The sequence below is a fragment of the Cervus canadensis genome, chromosome 32, assembly GCF_019320065.1.
Source record: "Cervus canadensis isolate Bull #8, Minnesota chromosome 32, ASM1932006v1, whole genome shotgun sequence".
Classification (NCBI taxonomy): domain Eukaryota; kingdom Metazoa; phylum Chordata; class Mammalia; order Artiodactyla; family Cervidae; genus Cervus; species Cervus canadensis.
In genome coordinates, this window is record NC_057417.1 from 29,844,189 (window position 1) to 29,866,487 (window position 22,299).

The following is a 22,299-nucleotide window of genomic DNA, read 5'->3' on the forward strand; positions in this document are numbered from 1 at the left end:
CCCTGCCTGCCTCCTGGGGTTAGTGGGAGAGTTAAAAGAAGTTGTTAATTTTGATGAACTCTAATTTTTAAGTATTTTCTTTTATGGGTCATACTTTAGGCTCTGAATATAAGAAATCTTTGCCTAACCCAAGATCTCAATGACTTTCTCCTGGTTTTTTTTTCTTCAGCAGTATAATTTTAGAACTTACATTGATATTATTAAAATACTAATATAAAATATTTTTATATTTTAAAATAAAACCTGGATTTGTTTTAATCAGGTATGGTAAGACAAACACACAAATAACTGTTATGAAGAAAGCAGTTTATATTTACAACTCCTTAAAAACAAGATGCCCATCACTCCATGCATGGAAGCACCAGGATCAGTCGGGAAGCAGAGAGAGGAAGGGGGACTCATGAGCAGGAGCCTTTGCTGTATGTTCTTTGAGAAAGACAGGCAAGGGAGAGCAGGGAGATTTATGATTGGCTGGTTTGAATAGTGTCTGTAGGCTCTGGGGATTAGAGGCTGTCACTGGTAACCTGGTACCTGGCCCTGGAGTGAATAAGGCAGAAGAATATGGGCCTCATGGAGTGTAAGAGCCAAACGGAGGAAGTGGTGGGGAGTGTGGGCTCTGGACTGGTTGGTGTGCATTTGACAGGCGAGCTCCTGGGCACGTCCGTTGCTCTTCTAAGAACTGGCAGCCTAGGAGGGACAGTCCCTCCCTGGTCACTGAGGCCCCAGATGTCAGGCCATCAAGAATACAGCAAATAAGAAAACACAGTCAATGTGGGTACAAGACGCCCAGTACAGTAAGTGGGAGATGCCATTCCTGCCTGTTTCAACATCAACTTTGTGGGGCCTGGGTCTCCCTCTGCTTGTTTCATCCCGTGGGTCTTCCCTTCCCAGCTGGACGCTAGGTCCTGGAGGGCTCACTGCACGCCTGCACCCAACCAGGGCAGGACAAGCCTTCTCTGGGCCCCTTTCCCAGGGAAAACAAGAGGAAATAAAGGGTGCTGATGTCAGCAGAGGCCCGTGGACTGTCTATGGGAGAGAGTAGGGACCAAGACCTTGACCCTCCTCTCTGCTCTGTCCCTGTCCTTCCGAGAACCCCTCGTCATCTTTCTGTGCCTCGTGTGTCCTGCCTCGCCCGGGCCCGGACCACGCTCACATCACTCCTGCCTTTGTTTCCCCAGACCCTGAGCAGTGGCCAGCTGAATGGAGTACAATGAATGACCCCCTCTAGTCTCGGCTGTGGGAGGAAGGAGAAGTGAGGGAGGGTAACTGGGGTGCTTGGTTGGGGAGGGGCAATCTGGGTAAGAGCCAGGTTCACAAGGCAGACAGACATGAGTGTGGTCCAAGTCCTGTTCTGGAGGAAGCAAGAGCCTTCAAGGTGACCTCTGTGTGGATCTTGAAGATGTTTGGGCTGAACTGATAACAGGAATTCATCTTCTCTTCCCCTGATAGGAATGGGAGAGTTGGGGACTCTCTATGACATTAAGGTCTGTGCCTCAGTTTCCCCCAGGGATAAAAGGGATATAAGGGTGCATCCACCAAAGAATATCCTAAAGCTGGAAGTGAGAAAAAGCATGTTTAGGGCTTGAGTCAGATAAAAGGGTTCTATGGAAGCGCAGAATCTGTTCTCTCCTGCCTGGAAACACAGGTACGTAGAGATAGCATGGCTGCCTGGCTGGCCATGAGAGAAGCGTGGAAAAAACTATTAGGACTGGGTGGGGGGAACTGAGAAAAGGAGAAAGGAAGTCAAAACTGTGTCTTCCCACCACTATGGTCCATTCAGTACGCAATGCCAAGCTCATCGTGGAGCTGGTGAGGGTAGCCTCCTTCTCAGCCAGCCCTGGGGGTCACCAAGACCACCAGCCCCCCGTCTCTCACCCCACCCAGCACCAGTCACACCTGGCAGTGTCTCCCTCAGGGATGATCCCAGGGACTGTCACCAGGGTGACCCATGACTGCTCTGACCTTCCTCCTCTCTGTCCAGGGAAGGCCCTGGATGAGCCAGGGGCTCACAGCTGTAGATGGAACCCCCTGAGGACTGTTATTAAGTGCAGCCTCCTGGGGGTCACCCCCCAGAGCTCTGCACTCAAAGGGTGAGGCCCAGAGAGTCTGAGGTGCGACCAGGAGGAAGCTTCCAGAGGGAGCAGAAGGCTCTGTGGGCTCAGCAGGACTGGAGCTCAAGTGCTGGTCCCACCGCTGAGTCCTGGACGTGGGCGTTGGTTCTGCCTGAAGACTGAGAGGGGGAGACACTGCAGGGGAACCCCGGCCTGGAGGGAGAGGGCCCAGAGCAGGCTGGTGCCCCCGTGTCTGAGGGGGGCTGAGCGTGACCACCAGCGGCTCCCCCCGGCTCCTCCCTGAGGGGCTATAGCTGGGCGGGGACCCGGGCCCACCTCTCCCTGAAGGAGCCTGAGCTGGTCCTGCTGCCGCCCCTTCCCCTGGGAGGAGAGACACTCAGAGAAGCAGAGACCAGGAGAGACACAGAGGCGGCTAGCCAGGGAGATGTGAGGCGGGAGACAGGAGCTGAGGGGGGGAGGCCCAGCGGGCGCAGGTCAGGACCAGCCCCCAGCGTGAAGACGGGGGCGGGGAGCCCCAGACCATGGTTCCCTCTGCAGTGACCAGAGGGAAGCCCTTTTGCAACAAAGGAAAAGAAGAAGCCAGGTTGATAAAGGAAGTGCCCGTCACTGTCGGGGTGGGCGGGTTTGGGGAAGGCCCCCACCCTCCTCCGTCCTCTGGAGGAGCCTGGTCCTCACTCCTGGTGCTGAGTGTCCCCCAGTGCCCCCCACAGGCCTCCCCTCCGGCCTTGAGGGCTCTGCCTGTCCTCTCACCCGGGAGGGGGCCAAGGCCATGCGGTGGCCCCTGCTGCTGCCCCTGCTGCTCCTGGCGTCTCTGCAGGCTGGTGAGTGGCTGGGCGTGTCCTGCTCTGCCAGGGACCCCGGGGAGGGGCTGTGGCTGGGTGTGTGTAGAAGGGTCCCCTGGGGTAGCTGGCCAGGCCTCCCACCCCCAACAAACAGAAGGGGTCCCACAGTGCGGGGTCTCCCAACCTTCCACCCTCCTCCCTGCCCCAAGACTGGAGAGGGGGTCACCCAGGCCAGAGGGCCAGTCCTACCCCCCGTCACACATCCCCCTGCAGGTGAGGGTGCCCAACGGCCTGGGGTCACCTTCTGTGTCTCTCCTGGTGGCTTCAGAGTCTCTCCCTCCCTCCTCTAGGTCACTGGGCACAGAGAAATCCAGAACCTCTCTTTGGGATGAAGCAACCAAGGCATCTCTCAGCCCCTGAGGGTGGCTCCACCCTCATCACCTTCTCCTTCTCTTACCCCGGGAAATTAGCCAAGGATCCCAACGTGAGAATATCCTGGAGATGGAAACACTTCCATGGGGAGTACATCTACAACATGACCCCTCCATTCATCCATGAGAATTTCAAGAACCGGCTCTTCCTGAACTGGAGACAGTCTGAGAAGACCGGCTCCCTCCGGATCTCAAACCTGCGGAGGGAGGACCAGTCTGTGTACTTCTGCCACGTGGCATTAGACACACTGACATACGGCAAGCAGCAGTGGCAGTCCATCGAGGGGACCAAACTCATCGTCACCCCCGGTGAGTCCAGCTGTCCTGCCTGAGGCTCTTGGAGGCCACTGATGCCTTGGGCCCCAGGCCTGGCTCAGGCACCCTCTTCCTGACTCCCCTCTCTCAAACTTCTCTTCCTGCCCACCCCCTACTTCTCCCCAGGCCTCCACCAACTTTACCCTTTTCACCTTTATCTTCCCGAACCCAGGACCACCTCCCTTGCCCATCCGCCTCTCTGCCCTCCAGATCCAGTGCCTCCCCAATCCCCAGGCCCCCGCACTCTCTGTGCTTCCAGCTGTCCTCACTTCCTGCTCCAAGCTGGGCTCCACCTGGCCCCTGCCCGCGCCCCACGTCCTCCAGGTGACTTGACATCTCGGGGTGCGGCTCCTCCCCTTTGCTCTGAGTCCTGTGTGGACCCCCAGCTACCCCATGTCTGTCCCCCCAGCCATGAGCTCAGCCCGCACACACAGCAGGTGCCGAGGGGCCCCAGGTCCCCATCACCTGATTTCCCATCTCCCCTTCCTTCTCTGCTCTGCCCCCAAAAACATCAGTTCAACCGTCCTTCCCTCATGTCATCTCTTTCCTCGCTTTCCATCTCCTCCCTCCTTCCATCCTCCTACCTCCTTCCCTCTGTCCCCACCCCCCCATGTGGTTCCAGTCACCCTGTCCCGTGTCCACCCTGACCTTCCCCTCTGTCCTGGTCATGACAAGGCAGCAGGCCCGGCAGCTCCCCTGACTGTGACCTGCATCCGGGCGGGATGCCTCAGCAGCACCGCCCCAGCTGACCTCCCCACACCCTAGGTAACAGTTGGTCCTGTTGCCTTCCTCGCACAGTGAAACCTGCCTGAAGTGATTTCTGGTGCAGGTGGGGTCTGACCCCAGTTTAACCCCAGAACCTCTTCTCTTAACCATGAGCCTCTCAGCCTTACCTACTGACCTGTCATTGCGTTGTCTTGACTATTTTTAACCTAACAATGGACGTGTTGCATTAACAGATCTCCCTCTGTCAATCAATGGGCCATGGGAACTTGAACCTCAATTCGTTTAACCTCAATTTATTTGTCTCCAGAGCAATGGGGGTGGGGTCCTGTCTGACAGTCACAGGCAGTAAGGGGGTTGTTGTCTGTAACGTTTTAGAAAACTAGTGAATGACTAATACAGTTTGCTTTTATAATCACTTGTGCTGGCAATTCTAAACAGTATCCACGAGGGATGATGGCTCTCAGCTGGGAAGGGCACTCTCTCTGACCCTTGGAAAACAACTGCCCCTTCTTGACCACCATGCTGATTTCAAAGCAAACAGTGCCTCGGAATCTGAATTCACCGAGACAGACCCAGATTAATGTTTCCTGTGTCTCCTCCATATTTCCTTAAATGACCTTTTCTGAGAGGTTTTTGGCCTCCTTAGGTCCCTCTTCTTCCTTTTCTAATTCCCTAACTTCCTCTCCATTTTTATTATTAGTGTGCAACATTATCTTTTGAATGTTTACTTTTTATAATTTAAGTTGTAAAAGTAAAGCATGTCTTGGCCAAGATGGAGAGTTACATGCACATGTTTATCTCCACTCCCTCTCAAAATCTAATGAATGACAGCGAAGGGAGTTTTTAAGACAAAAACCAGCAACAACAAAACATTTGTGATCTAGGAAGACAAAACCAAAATTGGGGAAGCTGGAAACAGGTGTATGTAACTCACTCAGGAGATCACAGGAGTTTAAGCCAGCAGTGGGGACAACCAGGAGGAAAGCAATTCACACAACAACCCCCCCTACAGGGTCATAAATGTGAACCCCTAATATCCCTGCTGGGAAAGATTGACAGCAGGAGGAGAAGGGGACGACAGAGGATGAGACGGTTGGACGATGTCACCGACTCTATGGACATGAGTCTGAGTAAGCTCCTGGAGTTGGTGATGGACAGGGAAGCCTGGCGTGCTGTGGTCCGTGGGGTCACAAAGAGTCGGACACGACTGAGCAACTGAGCTGAACTGAATATCCCTGAAGGAGGGTATGAAGCAGTCCAGATTATGACTGGAGATTAGCATAAGGTTTATGCTTTTGTTGCTGTCCAGTAACTAAGTCGAGTCTGACTCTTTTCAACCTCGTGGACTGTAGCAAGCCAGATTCCCCCGTCCTCCACTATCTCCCATAGTTTGCTCAGATTCATGTCCATTGAGTCACTCATGCTGTCTAGCCATTTTATCCTCTGCCATCCCTAAATCCTTCTGCCTTCAATCTTTCCCAGCATCAGGGTTTTTTCCAACGAAAAATCAGGGGCCAAAGTATTGGAGCTTCAGCTTCAACATCAGTCCTTCCAATGAATAGTCAAGGTTGATTTCCCTTGGGATTGACTGGTTTGATCTCCTTGCTGTCCAAGGGACTCTCAAGAGTCTTCTCCAACACCACAGTTCAAAAGTGTCAATTGTTCACCTCTCAGCCTACTTTATGATCTAGCTCTCACATCTGTACATGACTACTGGAAAAATCATAGCTTTGACCATGGGGACCTTTGTCAGCAAAGTGACATCTCTGCTTTTTAATATGCTAAGTTTGTCATAGCTATCCTTTGAAGGAGCAAGGAAGGAAATTTCATTTCATGGCTGCAGTCACCATCCACAGTGATTTCGGAGCCTAAGAAAATAAAATCTATCACTGCTTTCATTTTTTCTCCTTTTGTTTGCCATGAAGTGATGAGACCAGATGCCATGATCTTAGATTTTTTAATACTGAGCTTCAAGCCAGCTTTTTCATTCTTGTCTTTCATTGGTCCTCATTAAGAGGCTCTTTAATTCCTCTGCGCTTAATGCCATTAGAGTGATATCATCTGCATATCTGAGGTTTTTGATATTTCTCCCAGCAATCTTGATTCCAGCTTGTGCTTCATCCAGCCCGGCATTTCGTATGATGTACTCTGCATAGAAGTTAAATGAGGAGGGTAACAATACATAGCCTGGTCACGCTCCTTTCCAATTTTGAACCAGTCAATTTGTTCCATGTCAGGTTCTAACTGTTGCTTCTTGACCCGCACACAGGTTTCTGAGAGACAGGTGAGGTGGTCTGGAATTCCCATCTCTTTTAAGAATTTTCCACAGTTAGTTGTGATCCACACAGTCAAAGGCTTTAGTGTAGTCAGTGAACCTGAAGAAGCTGTTTTTCTGGAACTCCCTTGCTTTCTTCATGATCTGCCTCCTCAAAGCCCAGCCTGTACATCTGGAAGTTTTAGAATTAGAATTCCATCATTTTCTGTATTTCTGTGTTCCGGAACCTTCTGTCTGGGAATTATCCACTCCTTGAATTTTCACCAGAATTTAACCATTAAACCTTCTGAGCTTGAAATCTCTACAAAAGGTAGTTCTTTAAAACTGGCCTCAATTACTTCTTTGTCTGCCCATTAAAGTTTACTCTTTTTTAATTCTTTTCAACTTTTGTTTGTCTCAGAAAATCAGACATTTCACAGAGCTTTGTAGATTTCTCAATGATTTTTGGAATGCATGTATGATTTCAACACTCTTTTGACACTGTTAGGTTTGTAAGAGTCTTCTCTGCTTTCTGGTTTGTTTTTCTCTGCCTCCTGCATTGTTTATTCCTTCTGCTGTCCTATTTCCTTAAATATGTATCCAGTCTAGGTTTTCATTACTTTCAAACTGTGAGTGTCCTTAGAGCTGCCTCCTCACTGTTTTTGTTACTCGTTTCTCGGATGCTAATCTTTCATTCATTTAAAACATCTTCACATTTAAAATAATGAAAGTTTATATTTAGTTTTGTAGGGTTTTTAACGTGCATTCCTATCACTTTTATCTGATATGTTAGTAAAGTTAAGTAATTTTTAATTTTAAAAATCTTAGTTGAGGCATGGTATTTACACTTTTATTATTAATTTCTAATAAGAGTGGACATGAATTTGGTCCACACTAACCAGAAGACTTCATTGGAATTTGGGATTTTCTTCCCTTTAGTGGGGTATTAAGTAATTTTTCAATTATCTATTAAAAGAGGTACAATCTATTTGTAGGACTTAGAAATTAAGTTAACCTTAGAAGTGCATTCCAGTATACGTTAGGTACAGACACATACTGTTTGATTCCACTTACAGGAGGTCCCTAGAACAGTCATATTCACAGAATCAGAAAGCAGACTGCTGGGGGCCAGGGGCTGGGGGGAAGGGGAAAAGGGGGACAGAGCTTCAGTTTATGACAGTTAAAAATTCAGGAGATGGATGGTGGTGAGACTTGTACAATAGTGTGAATGTACTTAATGCCACTGAACTATACAGTTAAATATGATTAAAATAGTAATTTTCATGTTATGTGTCTTTTACCACAATAAGTAATTTTTTATCCTGTGATTTAGTTCACCTATGGGTAGGTGGTAAAATGAGGTTCTGAGGTCATAGCACTGATCAGTCAGAGTCAGGATTTTAAAGAAGTGAAGAGGATTCAAAGCTTCCAGCGTCACCTCTTGTTACTCCGCTCCCTATGGGAGAGCTTCAGAGACCTGCTCCCCACCCCCACTTTCCCCAAACTAGGGAACAAGATCTGACAGCTTCACACAGATACCTCCAGCCCTTTAGTGAAGAATTTGCATATTTTTCAGGCCGCAAAACAACCACCTGGGGTCCTATCACCACCACCACCACAGCTGGCCTCGGGGGCTCAGAGGGCAAAAGGAGTTCCAAGCTGTGGTCCCTGACCATGGAAGCTACAGTCAGGTTGGCACTGGCCAGCGTTGTGCTGCTCAAGATCCCGATCGTGGGACTGACTGTGTACCTTTGGTGGAAGAGAAGCAAAGGTAAGTGGTCCAGGACTGCTAGCCTCTCCCCAAGATTCCCAGCTCGGTGTTTCTCAGAACATACTGCACCAGAATGACCAGGGGTGCTCCGTTAAAATGCTAGTCCCTGCTGGACCTGAGGTCTGGGCTTGGGAATCTGCATTTTTAGTGACCTCCTCAGGTGGCATTCGTGTGTTATCAAGTTTGGGACCCACCGTGTTTGTATACATGGAGGGAGAGGCCAGATCCTGGAAAAGTTTAAGAGAGAAAACAAGTATGACTTGGTGATTGCACTGGTGCAAGGGTGAAGGCGTGGGAATAAGTCTCATGTCTCCAACTTGGGCAAATGAGGCCATGGTGAGGCCACCAAGTAAATTCGGGAGCAGAGGAGGTCAAGGACCATGATTGGGAGAGAAGAATGGTTCTTGAGCTTGGGATGGTTTATGTTTGTGTGGCATCTGAGTAGAGATGCCCATCAGAAATTTGGATGTATGCATTTACAGCTGAAAGAGACCACAGGGCAAGAGGCATTAACTACTTATGCCACAACAAACTCCAAAACTGATTTGAAATATTTTTGAAAAAATTTGCAACTTGGGAACTTCCCTAGTGGTCCAGTGGTTAAGACTCTGCCTTGCAATGTCGGGGATGCAGGTTTGATCCCCGGTGGGAGAAGTGAGATCCCGTATGCCGCAGAGCAACTAAGCCTGCACGCCGAAATTACTGAAGCCCACGCACTGCTACACAGTCAGTACGTGACAAGGAAGATCACGCATGACACAACAAAGATCCTGTTTGTCCCAACAAGACGCGGCGCAGCAAAATAAATACATAAATAATTTTCAAAATTTGTAGTGAGCAATGAGCCCTGTCAGACTGTAAAGCTCGGAGCTTGCAAAGCACAGAATTGTGGGTGCCTGCAGCCAACCCTGCTTCACACTCTGGCCTGGTAACCACTGGCACACGAACACTACCGCTGTGAGCCCGAACTTACCGACCGGTAAAATGGGAGTGAAAACAGTACTTCCCTGGAGGTGTCGTGACAAACAGAAGGCATTTAGAATAGATCCTGCAGCAGAGTAAGCGCTACATGAGCATGAGCAATTACAATTTAGCTACAACAGTTAAAATTACGTCATTCTGGATTATGATAGGTAAACAAACGGAATAAAAGTGAAAAATCAGATACAAGCAGGATAAAAACAGATCCAAATATATGCGGGAATTTAGTAGGTTAAAAGGAAACGTTTCTAATCAAGGGGGAAGAATGAGTAGCTCTGGAATAATGGAGTCACAGCTGAGAGAGAATAATATCAGCTCCCTGCCTCATAATTTGCACCAAAATTAAAGATATAAAGGAGGGGAAAAAAAAAAAAAGGAGGAAAAAATAACCCTATTGCTAGCAGAAAGCAGGTAAAACTTATTTTACAACCATGGGTTGAAGATGACTGGCCTAAGTATGACAAAATATCCAAAGCCATAACAAAAATATTTATAAATTCAACTACATACAAATTGTTTTATTAATTCTGCAGAGCGAAAACCAGAGTGGTTGTCTCCTGAGAGTGAGGATGAGGGTCAGAGATGAAGAGAAAATGTGACATAGTCACTGTGGAAATGCAAAATGGTATTTGAGGATCAACTCAGATGAGAAACCACAAATGGGTAAAAACATCATTGCACATAGTTATGTCTTCCCCCAGCAGTATTCAAGCATGCAGGTTTAGAAGCATTTAGGAATTACTGGTTAGAATCTGCGTACAACTGTTAGCACCAAAATCCAGAAGGAAAGGTTAAGATAAATAACACAGAGTTTACCTTTTCCCCTCATATGAAAGAATGTGGAGCCAGAGAGCAGAAGCTGCATCCATAAGCACCGAGGCTCCTACCTTTCTGTTCACTGTCCTGCATTTTGGCTTCTCGTCCGAAGGCCACCTCATGGTTCATTATGGCTGCTAGAACTGCAGCCATTATTTCTCAATCCAATCAGGATGAAAGAACAGAAAGACTATTCCCCAACTGTCTGTCCTCCTTTTAAAGAGCCTTTGTGAAGTCCTACCCACAACTTCCCCTTATGTCTTATTGGTGAGCTTTAAAAAATTTTTTACTTAAATGATGGTTGCTGTCGTTTTTTGGGGGGGTGGGGGGAGAAGGTTCTTCACTGTGGTCTGCAGGCTTTCTCCTTGTGGCACTGGGGCTTAGCTGCCGCATGCAGCTTGTGGAATTTAGTTACCTGCGCCCCCACCCCAGCCCATCCCCACCACCCAGGGATTGACTTGTGTCCCTTGCATTGGAAGGCAGATTTTTAACCACTGGACTACTCGGAAAGTCCCTTATGGGTTAGATTCAGTTATACATCCTACATCTGTCTGTTGAGGTGGGGGGCACCCGGCCACTCCAGATAAAATCAAGGTTCTGTAACTGAACAAGGAGAAGTGAGTGGATTTGCGGCAACATACAGTATCCCCTGCCCCGGGGCACAGCCACGATTGGGGACATGTCAGCAAGTGTGGCAGAAGCTCAGGGGGACCCAGGGGGTCAGGGAGCCCGTGAGAGGGCGCAGGTGGAGAGGAGGGGGCTTAGCGAGGGCTTGGGTAACCTGAGAGAGAGCAGATCGTCAGGACAAGAGTGCAGTGAGGTCACGCACAGGTAGAGAGGGATGATCCCGAAGAGAGCCGGAAGGAAAGATGGCTGAGCATAAAAACCCTAGTGTGTGCTGTGTCAGAGTTCTCAGTCCAGTGATTCAAAAAAAGAGGAAAGAAAACGACCCAGGGTGCGGCTGAGCGGACCTGCGGTAGTCTGAGCTGGGGGAGGCCAAGACCACCGTGTTCAGAGAGTGACAGGGCTCTGGGTGCGGGAGGAGCTGCTCCCCTGACTGGTGTGGGGGACGAGGCAGCACAGGTGCGGGCAGCCTCGGGGTGCCGCCGGGCAGGGGGCGGTGTGTCAGCTCTGAGGCCCAGGCCCTTCCCCGGGAGGTTTCAGCTGCTCCAGTCTCTGCAAGGATGGACTCAGAGTGGGACCAGCCATGAGGCGGGGAGGAGACAGGCCTCCGTGGACGGCACAGTGACATGCTGTTGGTCCTCCTACAGGTGCGCAGACTGAAGCCAGGACCCCAGCCAGGTGAGCGCTTGTCCTCCAGTATGGGGGGTGCAATGGGGCGGGGCTATTTATGAGCAAGAAGTTTCCTCCCCGAGAGCAGCACCAGGGAGCCTTTCACGGACCTCCCCTCCTGGACCTCCATCCACAAACTCCAAAGTCCCCACAGGCCAGGCTCTTCACTTCCTGAGGCTCCCGATCCTTAGAAAGTCAGAGCAGTGGACCGGCTCTTTCTCTGACTCTCTCCCAGAACATCCCCCTTTGTCTGTCTCTGGCACCCACCTTTCTTCCTTCCATCCCCAGGTCTCAGCCTTTCCCCCTGTCCATCCTGGTCTGTCTCCCCCTTGAACAGTCCTTTCAGAACACACCCGTCCCCTCCACCCTCTGTCCCCTTTCTTGCTCCTCATCCAGTCTGTCCTCTGCCCTGTGACTCGGGGCCTCCGGCTGCCCTGGCCTGTCTCTCCTCAGAGCGGCTCCCTCGCGGCCCCCAGCCTGGCTCCCTCTCCTCTGTCCCCGGCTCCTCTTCCTTCCCTGACACTCACCCTCCTCACCGCCCACCGCGTTCCTTTCTCATCCTCTCTGCCACGTCCAGGCTTTTCCGTCTCACAGCCCCTCCCTCCTTTCTCGCCTTCCTGACTCTTGACAGTGTCCTCCCGGGACCCCTCCCCGGATGGCGTCTCCTCGGGGACCAAGGCCTGAGCACCGCCCGGGGGACCTGAGGGAAGCTCCCTGGTTCTCACGCTCCAGTTTGGACCCAGGCGCTGCCGCAGAGAGGACAGGCGCCCCCTCCTGCTTCTCCTCCCTGCGCCCCTCAATAAAGCCGCTTCTCTGCAAGAGTCCACCCCAGTCAGCTCTCAGGGACGGGGCTACACTGCAAATGGCCCCTCAACCCCATCCAGGCAGCCTCCTCCTGAGAGCCCCAAACCTCTGCCTTCATGTCCGAGTGTGACCAGGCAGGTCACAGAGCCCCCACCGAGAGAGCGGCCCGAGGCAGGTGGTAGCTCTTTCCCGCCCAGACTCTGACACAGCACTGCCCTCCTGTTCCCACTCAGGGAGTCCTCCCAAAACGCGGAAGAGAATTACGAGAACACCGGGAATAAAGGTAAGTCCTGCCACCAGCATCCCCACTCTCACCTGGGTCTTCCTTCTTCTCCCCACACCCCCTCCCCACACAGGTGCCCTCAGCATCCTCCTCTCTCCCCTGCCTCACCCACCCTCCCCTGAGACCCTGGTCCTGACCTAGAGATGACCTCACTGCTGGAGCCCCTGCCCATTTCTCTATCTTGGCTGCCTGGTCACCTGACTCTGGGACAATTGGTCTTTTTCCAAAACAACATATAGAACTGGAGCAGGACCATAAAATAAGCAGGTCAGGCTAGGACCTGCAAGGATGAGAGGGAAGTTTGGAGAAGGTGGGGTGGATGGACAGAGGGACCGTGGTATCAGTGGGGCACCAGCTGTGGGATCGTGGCCCTGAGATGGAACCCCTCCCCTCTGCTGTCTCACCCCCTCCCATTTCCTTCTCCCCCAGGATGACGCTGGAGTCCCCAATGCCTCCCTCACTGTCTCCAGCTTGAGCTCACCAACTCAGCAGAGCCTCCCCTCCCCCCTCCCCACTGGGAACCCCAGGAAGAGACCCTATACTCTGTCTTAAAGGCCTAAGGAGTGGGACTGAGTGGGGACCTGCTTCGAGTCAGCTGCGCACAGGGGTCTCAGCTCCTCATAATCTCCCCGGCCAGACGCAGACAGCTGAGAGGCCGGCAGGTACGGGGCCACCAAGGACCTGAGAGTCACACAGCCCCCGCCCCGATTCCCTCTTCACCTCCCCAGCCTTTCACCACAAAAATAAAAGGACCTGTACAATCTGCCTGAATGCATCTGCGGAGAAAGCTGACGTCACCTTCAACTTCTGTCCTTCTGGATGTTGAAAAAAATGAACCATGATAGATAGCTCACACCCAGATTCCTCCCCTGGTACTTCTGTTCAGTGACTGCCTCAGGCCAGAGACAAATAAATCCCCAAACACTGGTAATCAATCCGGAACCCAAGGTCCGTCCCCTTAATCTAACCCTTCTACTTTCCTTAGAACAATAACTAGCACGTGTCGTGTTCGTGCTTTACGTGCATGGCCTCATTTCAGCATCATCAGCCACTCTATGTGGCACTGGATGCACCATCTGAGAGAGGATAAGAACCAGAATGGTCACAGTGCTTTTCCCGAGGCCATGTTGCTAGTAAGTGACTGAGGCAGGATGTGAACCCAGACCTGCCCTCTCGATCTCCTTCTCCCAGGACTCAGGCGTCGTCGCCTCCCCAGATCCCTATACTGACAGGTCTCCCACCAGAAGGCACCATGTGCCCCAGCGACATGGAGAAGGAGAGAAAAAAGCCAAAATTTAGAGATGAACCAAACCACATTAACTAGTAACCTGGTTTATTAATATATAAGCTGCACAACTCTAACTTTAGCCAAGTAACCTCACAGCCAATGAACAATCCCATCAATAGACTACTTCATCCAACAAATTAGAATACACATTATTTCCCATGGTCACATAGAACATTCACCAAGATAGACCACATTCTGGGTCACAAAATACATCCAAACAAATTAATTAATTAATTTATTTTTTCATCCAAACAAATTTAAAAGGATAGAAATCATGCAGTGTCTACTCTCAGACTGCAATGGAATTAAACTAGAAGTTTCAGTAATGGAAAGATAACTGGACAATCCAAAATACATATAGATTAAACAGTACACTTCTAAATTCATATAGATCAAAGAAGAAATCTCAAGGTAAATTTTAAAATATTTTTGATTAAATAAAAGTGAAAGGACAACTTGTCAAAATTATCAGATGGAGCAAAAGTAGTGTAGTGCTTAGAAGGAAATTCATGGCACTGAATATGTTTATTAGAAAAGAAGAAAGATATAAAATCCATAATCTAAGATTCACTAGGAATCAGGAAATTTGACTGAACTGAATTTCTTAAGATTCAATCTTAGGAAACTAGAAAAAGCAGGGTAATTTAATTCAAAGTAAACAGAAGAAAAGAATGATAGGTATTAGAGCAGAAATGAATGAAATAAAAAATAAAAAATCAATAGAGAAAATAAACAAAACCAAAAGATCAATAAAGTTGACAAGACTCTAGGCAGACTACTAAGAAAAAAATTAAGAAAAAAGGAAATTACTAAAAATTACTAATACTAGAAGTAAAAGAGGGGCTATCACTACAGATCACATAGACATTAAAGGATAATAAAGGAAACTCCATCTCCACAAATTTGTTAACCTAGATGAAATGGACCAATTCCTTGAAATACACAATCTGCCAAAACTCCAATAAGAAAAAAATAGACAATCTGAATAGGCCGATATCTATTAAAGAAATTGACTTGACAATTAGTTACCTTCCAAAACAAAAAACACCAAGCTCAGATGGGTTCACTGGTAAATTCTTACCAAACATTTAAGTAAGGAGTTATGTCAATTTTCTACAATCTTTTTCAGAGGATAGAAGCAGAGAAAATATTCCCCAACTTGTTCTACGAGAGCAGCATTTCCTAAATACCAAAATAGACAAACATGTTACAAGAAAACTACAGGCCTCATGAAGACATGCATCTGACCAAATCCCACACCCTTTCATGATTAAAAAAAAAAAAGCCTCTAAGTAAACTAGAAATAGAATGGAACTTTCTCAATGTGATAAAGAATATCTACCAAAACACCAATACCTAACATTATACTTGGGCTTCCCTGATGGCTCAGCGGTAAACAATTCACAGGAGATGTGAGTTTGATCCCTGGGTCAGGAAAATCTCCTGGAGAAGGAAATGACAACCCACTCCAGTATTCTTGCCTGGGACATCCCATGGACAGAGAAATCTGGTGGACTGCAGTCCATGCAATCACAAAAGAGTTGGACACGACTCAGCAGCCAAACAACAACAACATCATACTTAACGGAGAGAAATCTGAATCTTTCCCACCAAGATCAGGTCCAAGGCAAGGATGTCCTCTCTCACCACTCTGTTTCCACACCATGAAATAGAGGTCCTTGATAATGCAATACTGTAAGAGAAGGAAATAAAAGTTTTCAGATTGGGAAGGATGACATGTTTGCAGATGACATGATTATCTATGCAGAAAATCTGAAAGACTTGACAAAACAAACAAGAATATCCTAGAACTAATAAATGACTGTAGCAAGCTTACAAGTTATACATTTAACCTAAAAGTCAATTGCTTTCTTATATACTAACAATGAAAAAACAGAATTTTAGAAAAAAACAAAACAAACATTATCACTGACACTAGCAACCCCCAAAATGAAATACTTAAGTATAAATCTAACAGCATATATACAAGAGCCTTATGAGAAAAATGACAAAACTCTGATGAAGTCAAAGAAATAAATAAATGGAGGAATATTTCATGTTCATGGACAGGAAGAATCAACGTTGCCAATATGTCAGTTCTTCCCAACTTGTTCTACAGATTCAATGCAACCAATCAAAATCAAAGAAAGTTATTTTATAGACATTGACAAACTTATTGTAAAGTTTCTGTGACACAGAGAACAGACTTTGGACACAGTGAGGGAAAAAGAGGGTGGGACAAATTGAGAGAGTAGCATTGAAACATACACATTACCATCTGTAAATCAGATAACCAGTGGGAAGTTGCTCTATAAAACAGGGATCTCAATCCAGTGCTCTGTGACAACCTGGAGCAATGGGATGGGGTAGGGGGGAGGAGGGAGGTTCCAGTGGGAGGGGACATATGTACACTTAAGGCTGATTCATGTTGTATGGTAGAAACCAACATACACTGTGAAGCAATTATCCTCCAATGATAAATTTAAAAAAAATAAAGCTTATATGGAGAGGCAAAAGACCCAGGATAACCAACAATACTGAAGGAGAACAAAGCTGGAGGACTGACCCTACCCACCTTCAAGAGGTATACTAATGAAGATGGTGTGGCATTGGTGAGAGAACTGACAAATAGATCAGTGGAACAGAACGGAGAACCCAGAAATAGGTCCCCATAAATATAGTCTGATCTTTGACAAAGGAGCAAAGGAAACACAATGGAGCAAAGACAGTTTCTTCAGCAAATAGCGCTGGAACAACTGGACAGTCTCAGGAAAGAAAAAAAAAGGCTCTAGACACAGATCTTACACTTTCCACAAAAATTAACTCAGAATGGATTATACCTAAATATAAAATTCCTGGAAGATAACTAGGAAAAAATCTTACTATTTTGGGTATGAAAAGTGAAAGAGTTAGTCACTCAGTCATCTCTGACGCTTTGCAACCCCATGGACTGTAGCCCACCAAGCTTCTCTGTCCTTGGAATTCTCCAGGCAGAAATACTGGGGTGGGTAGCTAGTCCCTTCTCCAGGGGATCTTCCTGACCCAGGGGTCAAACCCAGGTCTCTCTTTACTGTCTGAGCAACCAGGGAAGCCCACTTCAAGTATGGTGAATCCTTTTTAAACACTATCAAAGAAATGATCCATGAAAGAAATAATTGGTAAGCCGGAGTTCATTAAAATTAAAAACCTCTGAGTGGTTCAGTGATAAAGAATCTGCCTGCCAATGCAGGAGACACAGGTTCGATCCCTGGTCTGGGAAGATCCTACAGGCCTCAGAGCAACTGAGCCCGTGCACAACTGCTGAGCCTGTGCTCTAGAGCCCAGGAGTTGAAACTACTGAGCTCAACTACTACTACTAATACTGCCACAACTACTGAAACCCACACACTCTAGAGCTCATGCTCTGCACAAGAGAAGCCACCTCAATGAGAGGCCCAGGCCCTGCAAGTAGAGAGTAGCCCCTGCTTGCTGCAACTAGAGAAAATGGCTGCACAGCAACGAAAACTCAGCACAATAAAAGATAAATCAAAACATAATGACAAGGAAATTATTAACAGAAAATAAGTCACAGACTGGGGTAAATATTTGCAAAAGACACATCCTGATACAGCAACTTTTATCCAAAGTATATGAAGAACTCATATTTCAACAATAAGAAAACAATCCAGATTTTCCTGGTGGCCCAGTGGTTAAGATTCCGTGCTTCCACTGCAGAGGGTGTAGATTCAATCTCTGGTCAGGGAACTAACATCCCACATGCCACGCAAAAGCAATCCAGTTTTTAAAATGGGCCAAATACCTAAATAGACACCTCACCAAAGAAGATATATAGATGGCAAATAAGTATATGAAATGATGTTCCACGTCATATCTTACCAGGGAAATGCAAATTCAAACAACATTTGACACCACTACACATTTATTAGAATGGCCAAAATTCCAAACACTGACAGTACCAAATGCTGGCAAGGGTGTGAAGCAACAGGAACTTTTTCTCACATTGCTGGTGGGAATAGAAATATACAGCTACTATACAGCTACTTGGGAAGACAGTTTGGTGGGTCTTACAAATCTAAATATACTCTTATCATAAGATCCAGTTATTGCACTCCTTGGTATTTATTCAAAGGAGTCGAAAACTTAAGATGACACAAAACCCTGCACACTGATATTAATAGTAGCTTTATTCATAACTGCCACAACTTGGGAAGTAAACTAGAAGTCTTCCAGAAAGTAAATGGGTAAATAAGCTGTAGTACATCCAGACCATGGAATGTTATTCCACAGCTTAAAAAAGTTACCAAGCCATGAAAAAACATGAGAGAACCTTAAAGGTGTATTGCGAAGTGAAGGAAGCCAATCGGAGGCAGCTGTATACTCTTGATTCCAACTTTATGACATTCTGCAAAGGGCAAAAACCATGGAGATAATAAAAAGATCACAGGCTGCTGGGGGCAGGGGTGGTGGTGGGCAGAGATGAAGAGACAGAGCACAGAGGATTTTTAGGGCAGTTCAAATACTCTATATGGTGTTATAATGATGGATGTGTATCCTTATACATTTGTCCAAATTCACAGAATGCACACCACCAAGGTTGAACCTTAGGGTAAACCATAGTCTTTGGATGATTATGACGGTCAATACGGGTTTGGTAAAAAATGTACCATCCTGGTGAGCAACATTGTTAAAGGGCAAGGCTATGCCTGTGTGGGTGCAGGGGGTATATGGGAAATCACTGTACCTCTCTCTCAACATATCGTCAACTGAAAACTGTTCTTTTAAAACGTCTTTTAAAAAACTATCATAGAAATTTTATTAAAGAGTAATATTTGATGATATAAAGATTTCTTTTAAAAAGATCAGTAAAGGAGAACTTCCCTGGTGGTCCAGTGGCTAAGCATCTCCCAATGCTGAGGGCCTGGGTTTGATCCCTGATTAAGGAACGGGATCCCCCATGAAGCAACTGAGACTTCACATGCCACAACTAAAGATCCCACACCCAGCAATGAAGATTAAAGATCCTGCATGCTGCAACTAAGACCCAGAACAGCCAAATAAATAAACATATATTAAAAATAAAAGATCAGTAAGGGAATTCCTTTGTGGTCCAGTGGTTAGAATTCTGAGCTTTCACTCCAGGGGACATGGATTGAGGAACTCAGATCCCCCAAGCTGCACAGTGCGGCCAAAAGAAAAAAAAGAAAGGATTGGTAAAATTTTTAAGTCTGATAAATAGCAGTTTTTTAAAAAGATATTCTTAGTGTGTACTGAAGTATACACTACAAATGCATAGTACTCCAAACACACTAAGTGTGGTATATATGTAAGTACATGCAGTATATATGTACTGAAACGTGTCCAGGTGAAATAATGTTTGGAATTTTCTTCAAAATAACAAATGCTTCCAGATAAAATCTATGCTTCTCAATAAAATCTGATGTCTGGAATTTGCTTTAAAATATTATGAAGGGGAGATATAAATTAGGAATTTAGGATTAACATATACACACTACTATGTATAAAATAGATGACCATCAAGGACTTCCTATATAGCACAGGAAACTATACTCAAAATAACTTGTAAGGAAAAAGAATCTGAAAAAAGAATATATGCACAACTGATCACTTTGCTGTACGCCTGAAACTAACACAATAATGTTTGGTTTACAAGAGACCCACATGAAGCATAAGAATACGGAAAGGCTGGAGTGAAAGAAAGAAAAAACATGTCAGGCAAATTGTAACCAAAGAAATCTGGCTTAACTACAGAAATATAAGGGGAAAAAACAGACTTGAAGAAAAAGGAAATTTCTAGGAATCATGGGTTTACTGTGTAACAGTAAAGATTCATTTACTGAAGATATATTAAAATTCTAAATAAGAATGCATTTAAGTGACTTCCCTGAGGGTCCAGTGGCTAACACTCCAGGCTCCCAATGCAGGAGGCCCAGGTTCAATCCCTGGTCAGGGAACTAGATTCCACATGCCGCAACTAAGATTCCGCATGTCAAAACTAGAGATCAAAGATCCCAAGTGCCACAACCAAGACCTGGCGCAGCCAAATAAATATTTTTAAAAAAATAAAACAGCTATTTTAAACAGAAATACATCAATGATTATTGGGGGGGGGGAGTACAAAGGATCATGAGGCAAGTTCTGGGGATCATGTAAATGTTTTATATCTTGAGTGCATCTGTGGTTATGCAACTATATGTCTATCAAAATGTACAGTTATGATACTAAAGAGTAAATTTGATTGTATGTAAATTATACCTCAATAAGTCCAAATTTCAAGACAAAAAATATTTAATATCTTTAAATGCACTGATTATTATTAAAGGAATTCTCGGAGACCAAAACTAAATGAAACTAAAAACTCGGAGAGTGATACACTGAAGACTGCTTTCCCTTTGAGAGTATTTGCCAAGCTCAAGGAATCTGAGATTTGGTGTTCAGAAAACTGAAAACAGGCAACAAACCCCCAAGGTCTTTGACAATGGGGTGAATCTACCAGGCAATTATCCACTTGGCATAAAGCTAGAGTCTCAAAGTTCTACATCCTCATACTGTGTGAACTGGAGACCACCACCCCACACTCAAGCAGAGGATTTAAAGAATTTGACTGTCTTGGACCATGATCCAGAGTGAATAGAGAAAACTCTGGATAATTTACACCCTCAAGTCAGCCCTCAGGGAGATGTGCAGCCGAAACTCACAAAACAGCGTGGGCTGAAAAATCTCAAGCTGTGTTAATTTAACATGCTCTAGGGTGTTACTAGCCTAAATTCTTGGCAAAAGCAAGAATTTTCTTTGGAGAAACCCATGATTGGGTGAGATTCTTCTACGCTAATTTGGTAACCTCTAAATTCAACACTAAACTAATAAAAAATCAAGTACCAGATTAATGAGCAAGGGATCTTATTTGAGTCATATTTAAATCAACCATAAGGTTAGTAATAGGGGTAACTAAAACCCGGAGCCACACATGCTTATGACTTAGATCTGTTATCTGTTCTTCACATTCTTTGCAGCCTTCCAGCCCGCTTTTCCATTTGTTACTTTTGGCTGCTTTCCAGTTTCTTCTTTTCATTTTTTGCTCTTGTTATCAGCTTTGACTTGAATTTGTCATTCTAACATTAAACTAACTGCTTTTTAAATTCTATTTTCCCCAGCTTTACTGAGGTATAACTGACAAAACTTGTAAATATTTGAGTTGTACAGTGTGATTTTTTAAGGTGCACATCATGATGGTTTAATATAGGTATACATTGTGAAATGATTACCACAATTAAGCTAATTAACACATTCATCGCCTCTCATAGTCACCTTTTCCCACTATCAGTACACACAGATTCTCTTTTCTCCACAATCTCACCATCACCTGTTATCTCTTATCATTTTGACAACGGCCATCCTAACAGATATGAAGTGATGTATCATTGTGGTCCTGATTTGCATTTCCCTGATGATTAGGGTTTTAAGCACATTTTCATATTCCTGTTGGGCATTTGCATGTCTTCTCTGGGAAAGCATCTATTCATGTCCTTTGCCAATATTTAAATTGAGCTGTTTCTCTGTCATTGAGTCATATTAATTCCTTATACATTTAGATATTAATTGAATGTAATGCGCTTGAATCATCCCCAAACCATCCCCCACTCCACACCACCACCGGCCACAGAAAAACTGTCGTCCACGGAACTGGTCCCTGGTGCCAAAAAAGGTTGGGGACCGCTGGTATAGGGGTCTAATTTTTTCACATGTGGATATCCAGTTTTCCTAACACTATGTGGTAATTCACAAAATTGAGTACTACACATGTGAAAATTAATGAATTACAGCTATCCACAATAAATAATAATTCTCAGGATGAGTGAAAGAAGCAAGTGTAGAAGAGTATTTCAGTATGATTTCATTTTATATAAAGTTTAAAAATATGCAAAAACAACCCCTGTGTGTAAATGCAAATATATATGGTAAGATTACAAAAAATATCATCTAAATGATACACACTCATTTCAAGGTAGTGGTTTCCTCTGAAGGGCCAGGAAAGGGACCGGATTAGAGAAAAACATAAAGAAGGCTTTAGAGTAATTATAATGTATTTTTCTTCAATTGGGTGGTGAAGACAGGTGTTTGTTGCATTATTGTCCTCTGTTAGAGATATTCTTGTAATTATTTCATTTTTAACCAAGAAAAACCTTTTCTATTTAGGTACATAGGAGAAAGAGGAGCCCACAAAGGAGACTGACAAAGAGTGGGCAGTGAGATAAATGGAGAACATCGTGGGGTCCAGGAAGCCAACGGCGCATGCAAGTTTCAAGAAGGAATGTCAAGTGCTGCCAGTGGCCAAGTAAAACAAGCACTAAGTGAACTCTGGATTTGGTAATTATGATGTTCATAAGTAGCACTGTCCAGAGCCCTTTCAATGGTGTGCTCAGGGTAGGAGCCAGTCTGAGCAGGGCAATAAACAGAAACTGATG

The 22,299-nt window shown here is 45.8% G+C and overlaps 2 protein-coding genes across 5 annotated transcripts in view; one reads left to right on the plus strand and one right to left on the minus strand.

Moving 5' to 3' along the window:
* LOC122432838 (60S ribosomal protein L12-like) overlaps positions 1-22,299 on the minus strand; it is a 144,937-nt gene that overhangs the window by 13,712 nt on the left and 108,926 nt on the right. The gene's annotated exons all lie outside the window — the stretch shown is intronic.
* Positions 2,688-22,090, plus strand: LOC122432837 (paired immunoglobulin-like type 2 receptor beta). 3 transcript variants are annotated; one of them, XM_043455077.1, is made up of 6 exons: positions 2,688-2,893; positions 3,205-3,594; positions 8,157-8,351; positions 11,420-11,450; positions 12,479-12,528; positions 22,031-22,090. In XM_043455077.1, the coding sequence occupies exons 1-6, from the start codon at positions 2,842-2,844 to the stop codon at positions 22,036-22,038; spliced, it is 726 nt and encodes a 241-aa protein (XP_043311012.1). In that variant the 5' UTR covers positions 2,688-2,841; the 3' UTR covers positions 22,039-22,090. The 3 variants fall into 3 exon arrangements, with proteins under 3 accessions (XP_043311012.1, XP_043311010.1, XP_043311011.1); XM_043455075.1 differs by lacking the exon at positions 22,031-22,090 and adding an exon at positions 12,958-13,299 and having other exon boundaries at positions 2,696-2,893; XM_043455076.1 differs by lacking the exons at positions 11,420-11,450; positions 12,479-12,528; positions 22,031-22,090 and adding an exon at positions 10,169-10,410 and having other exon boundaries at positions 2,696-2,893.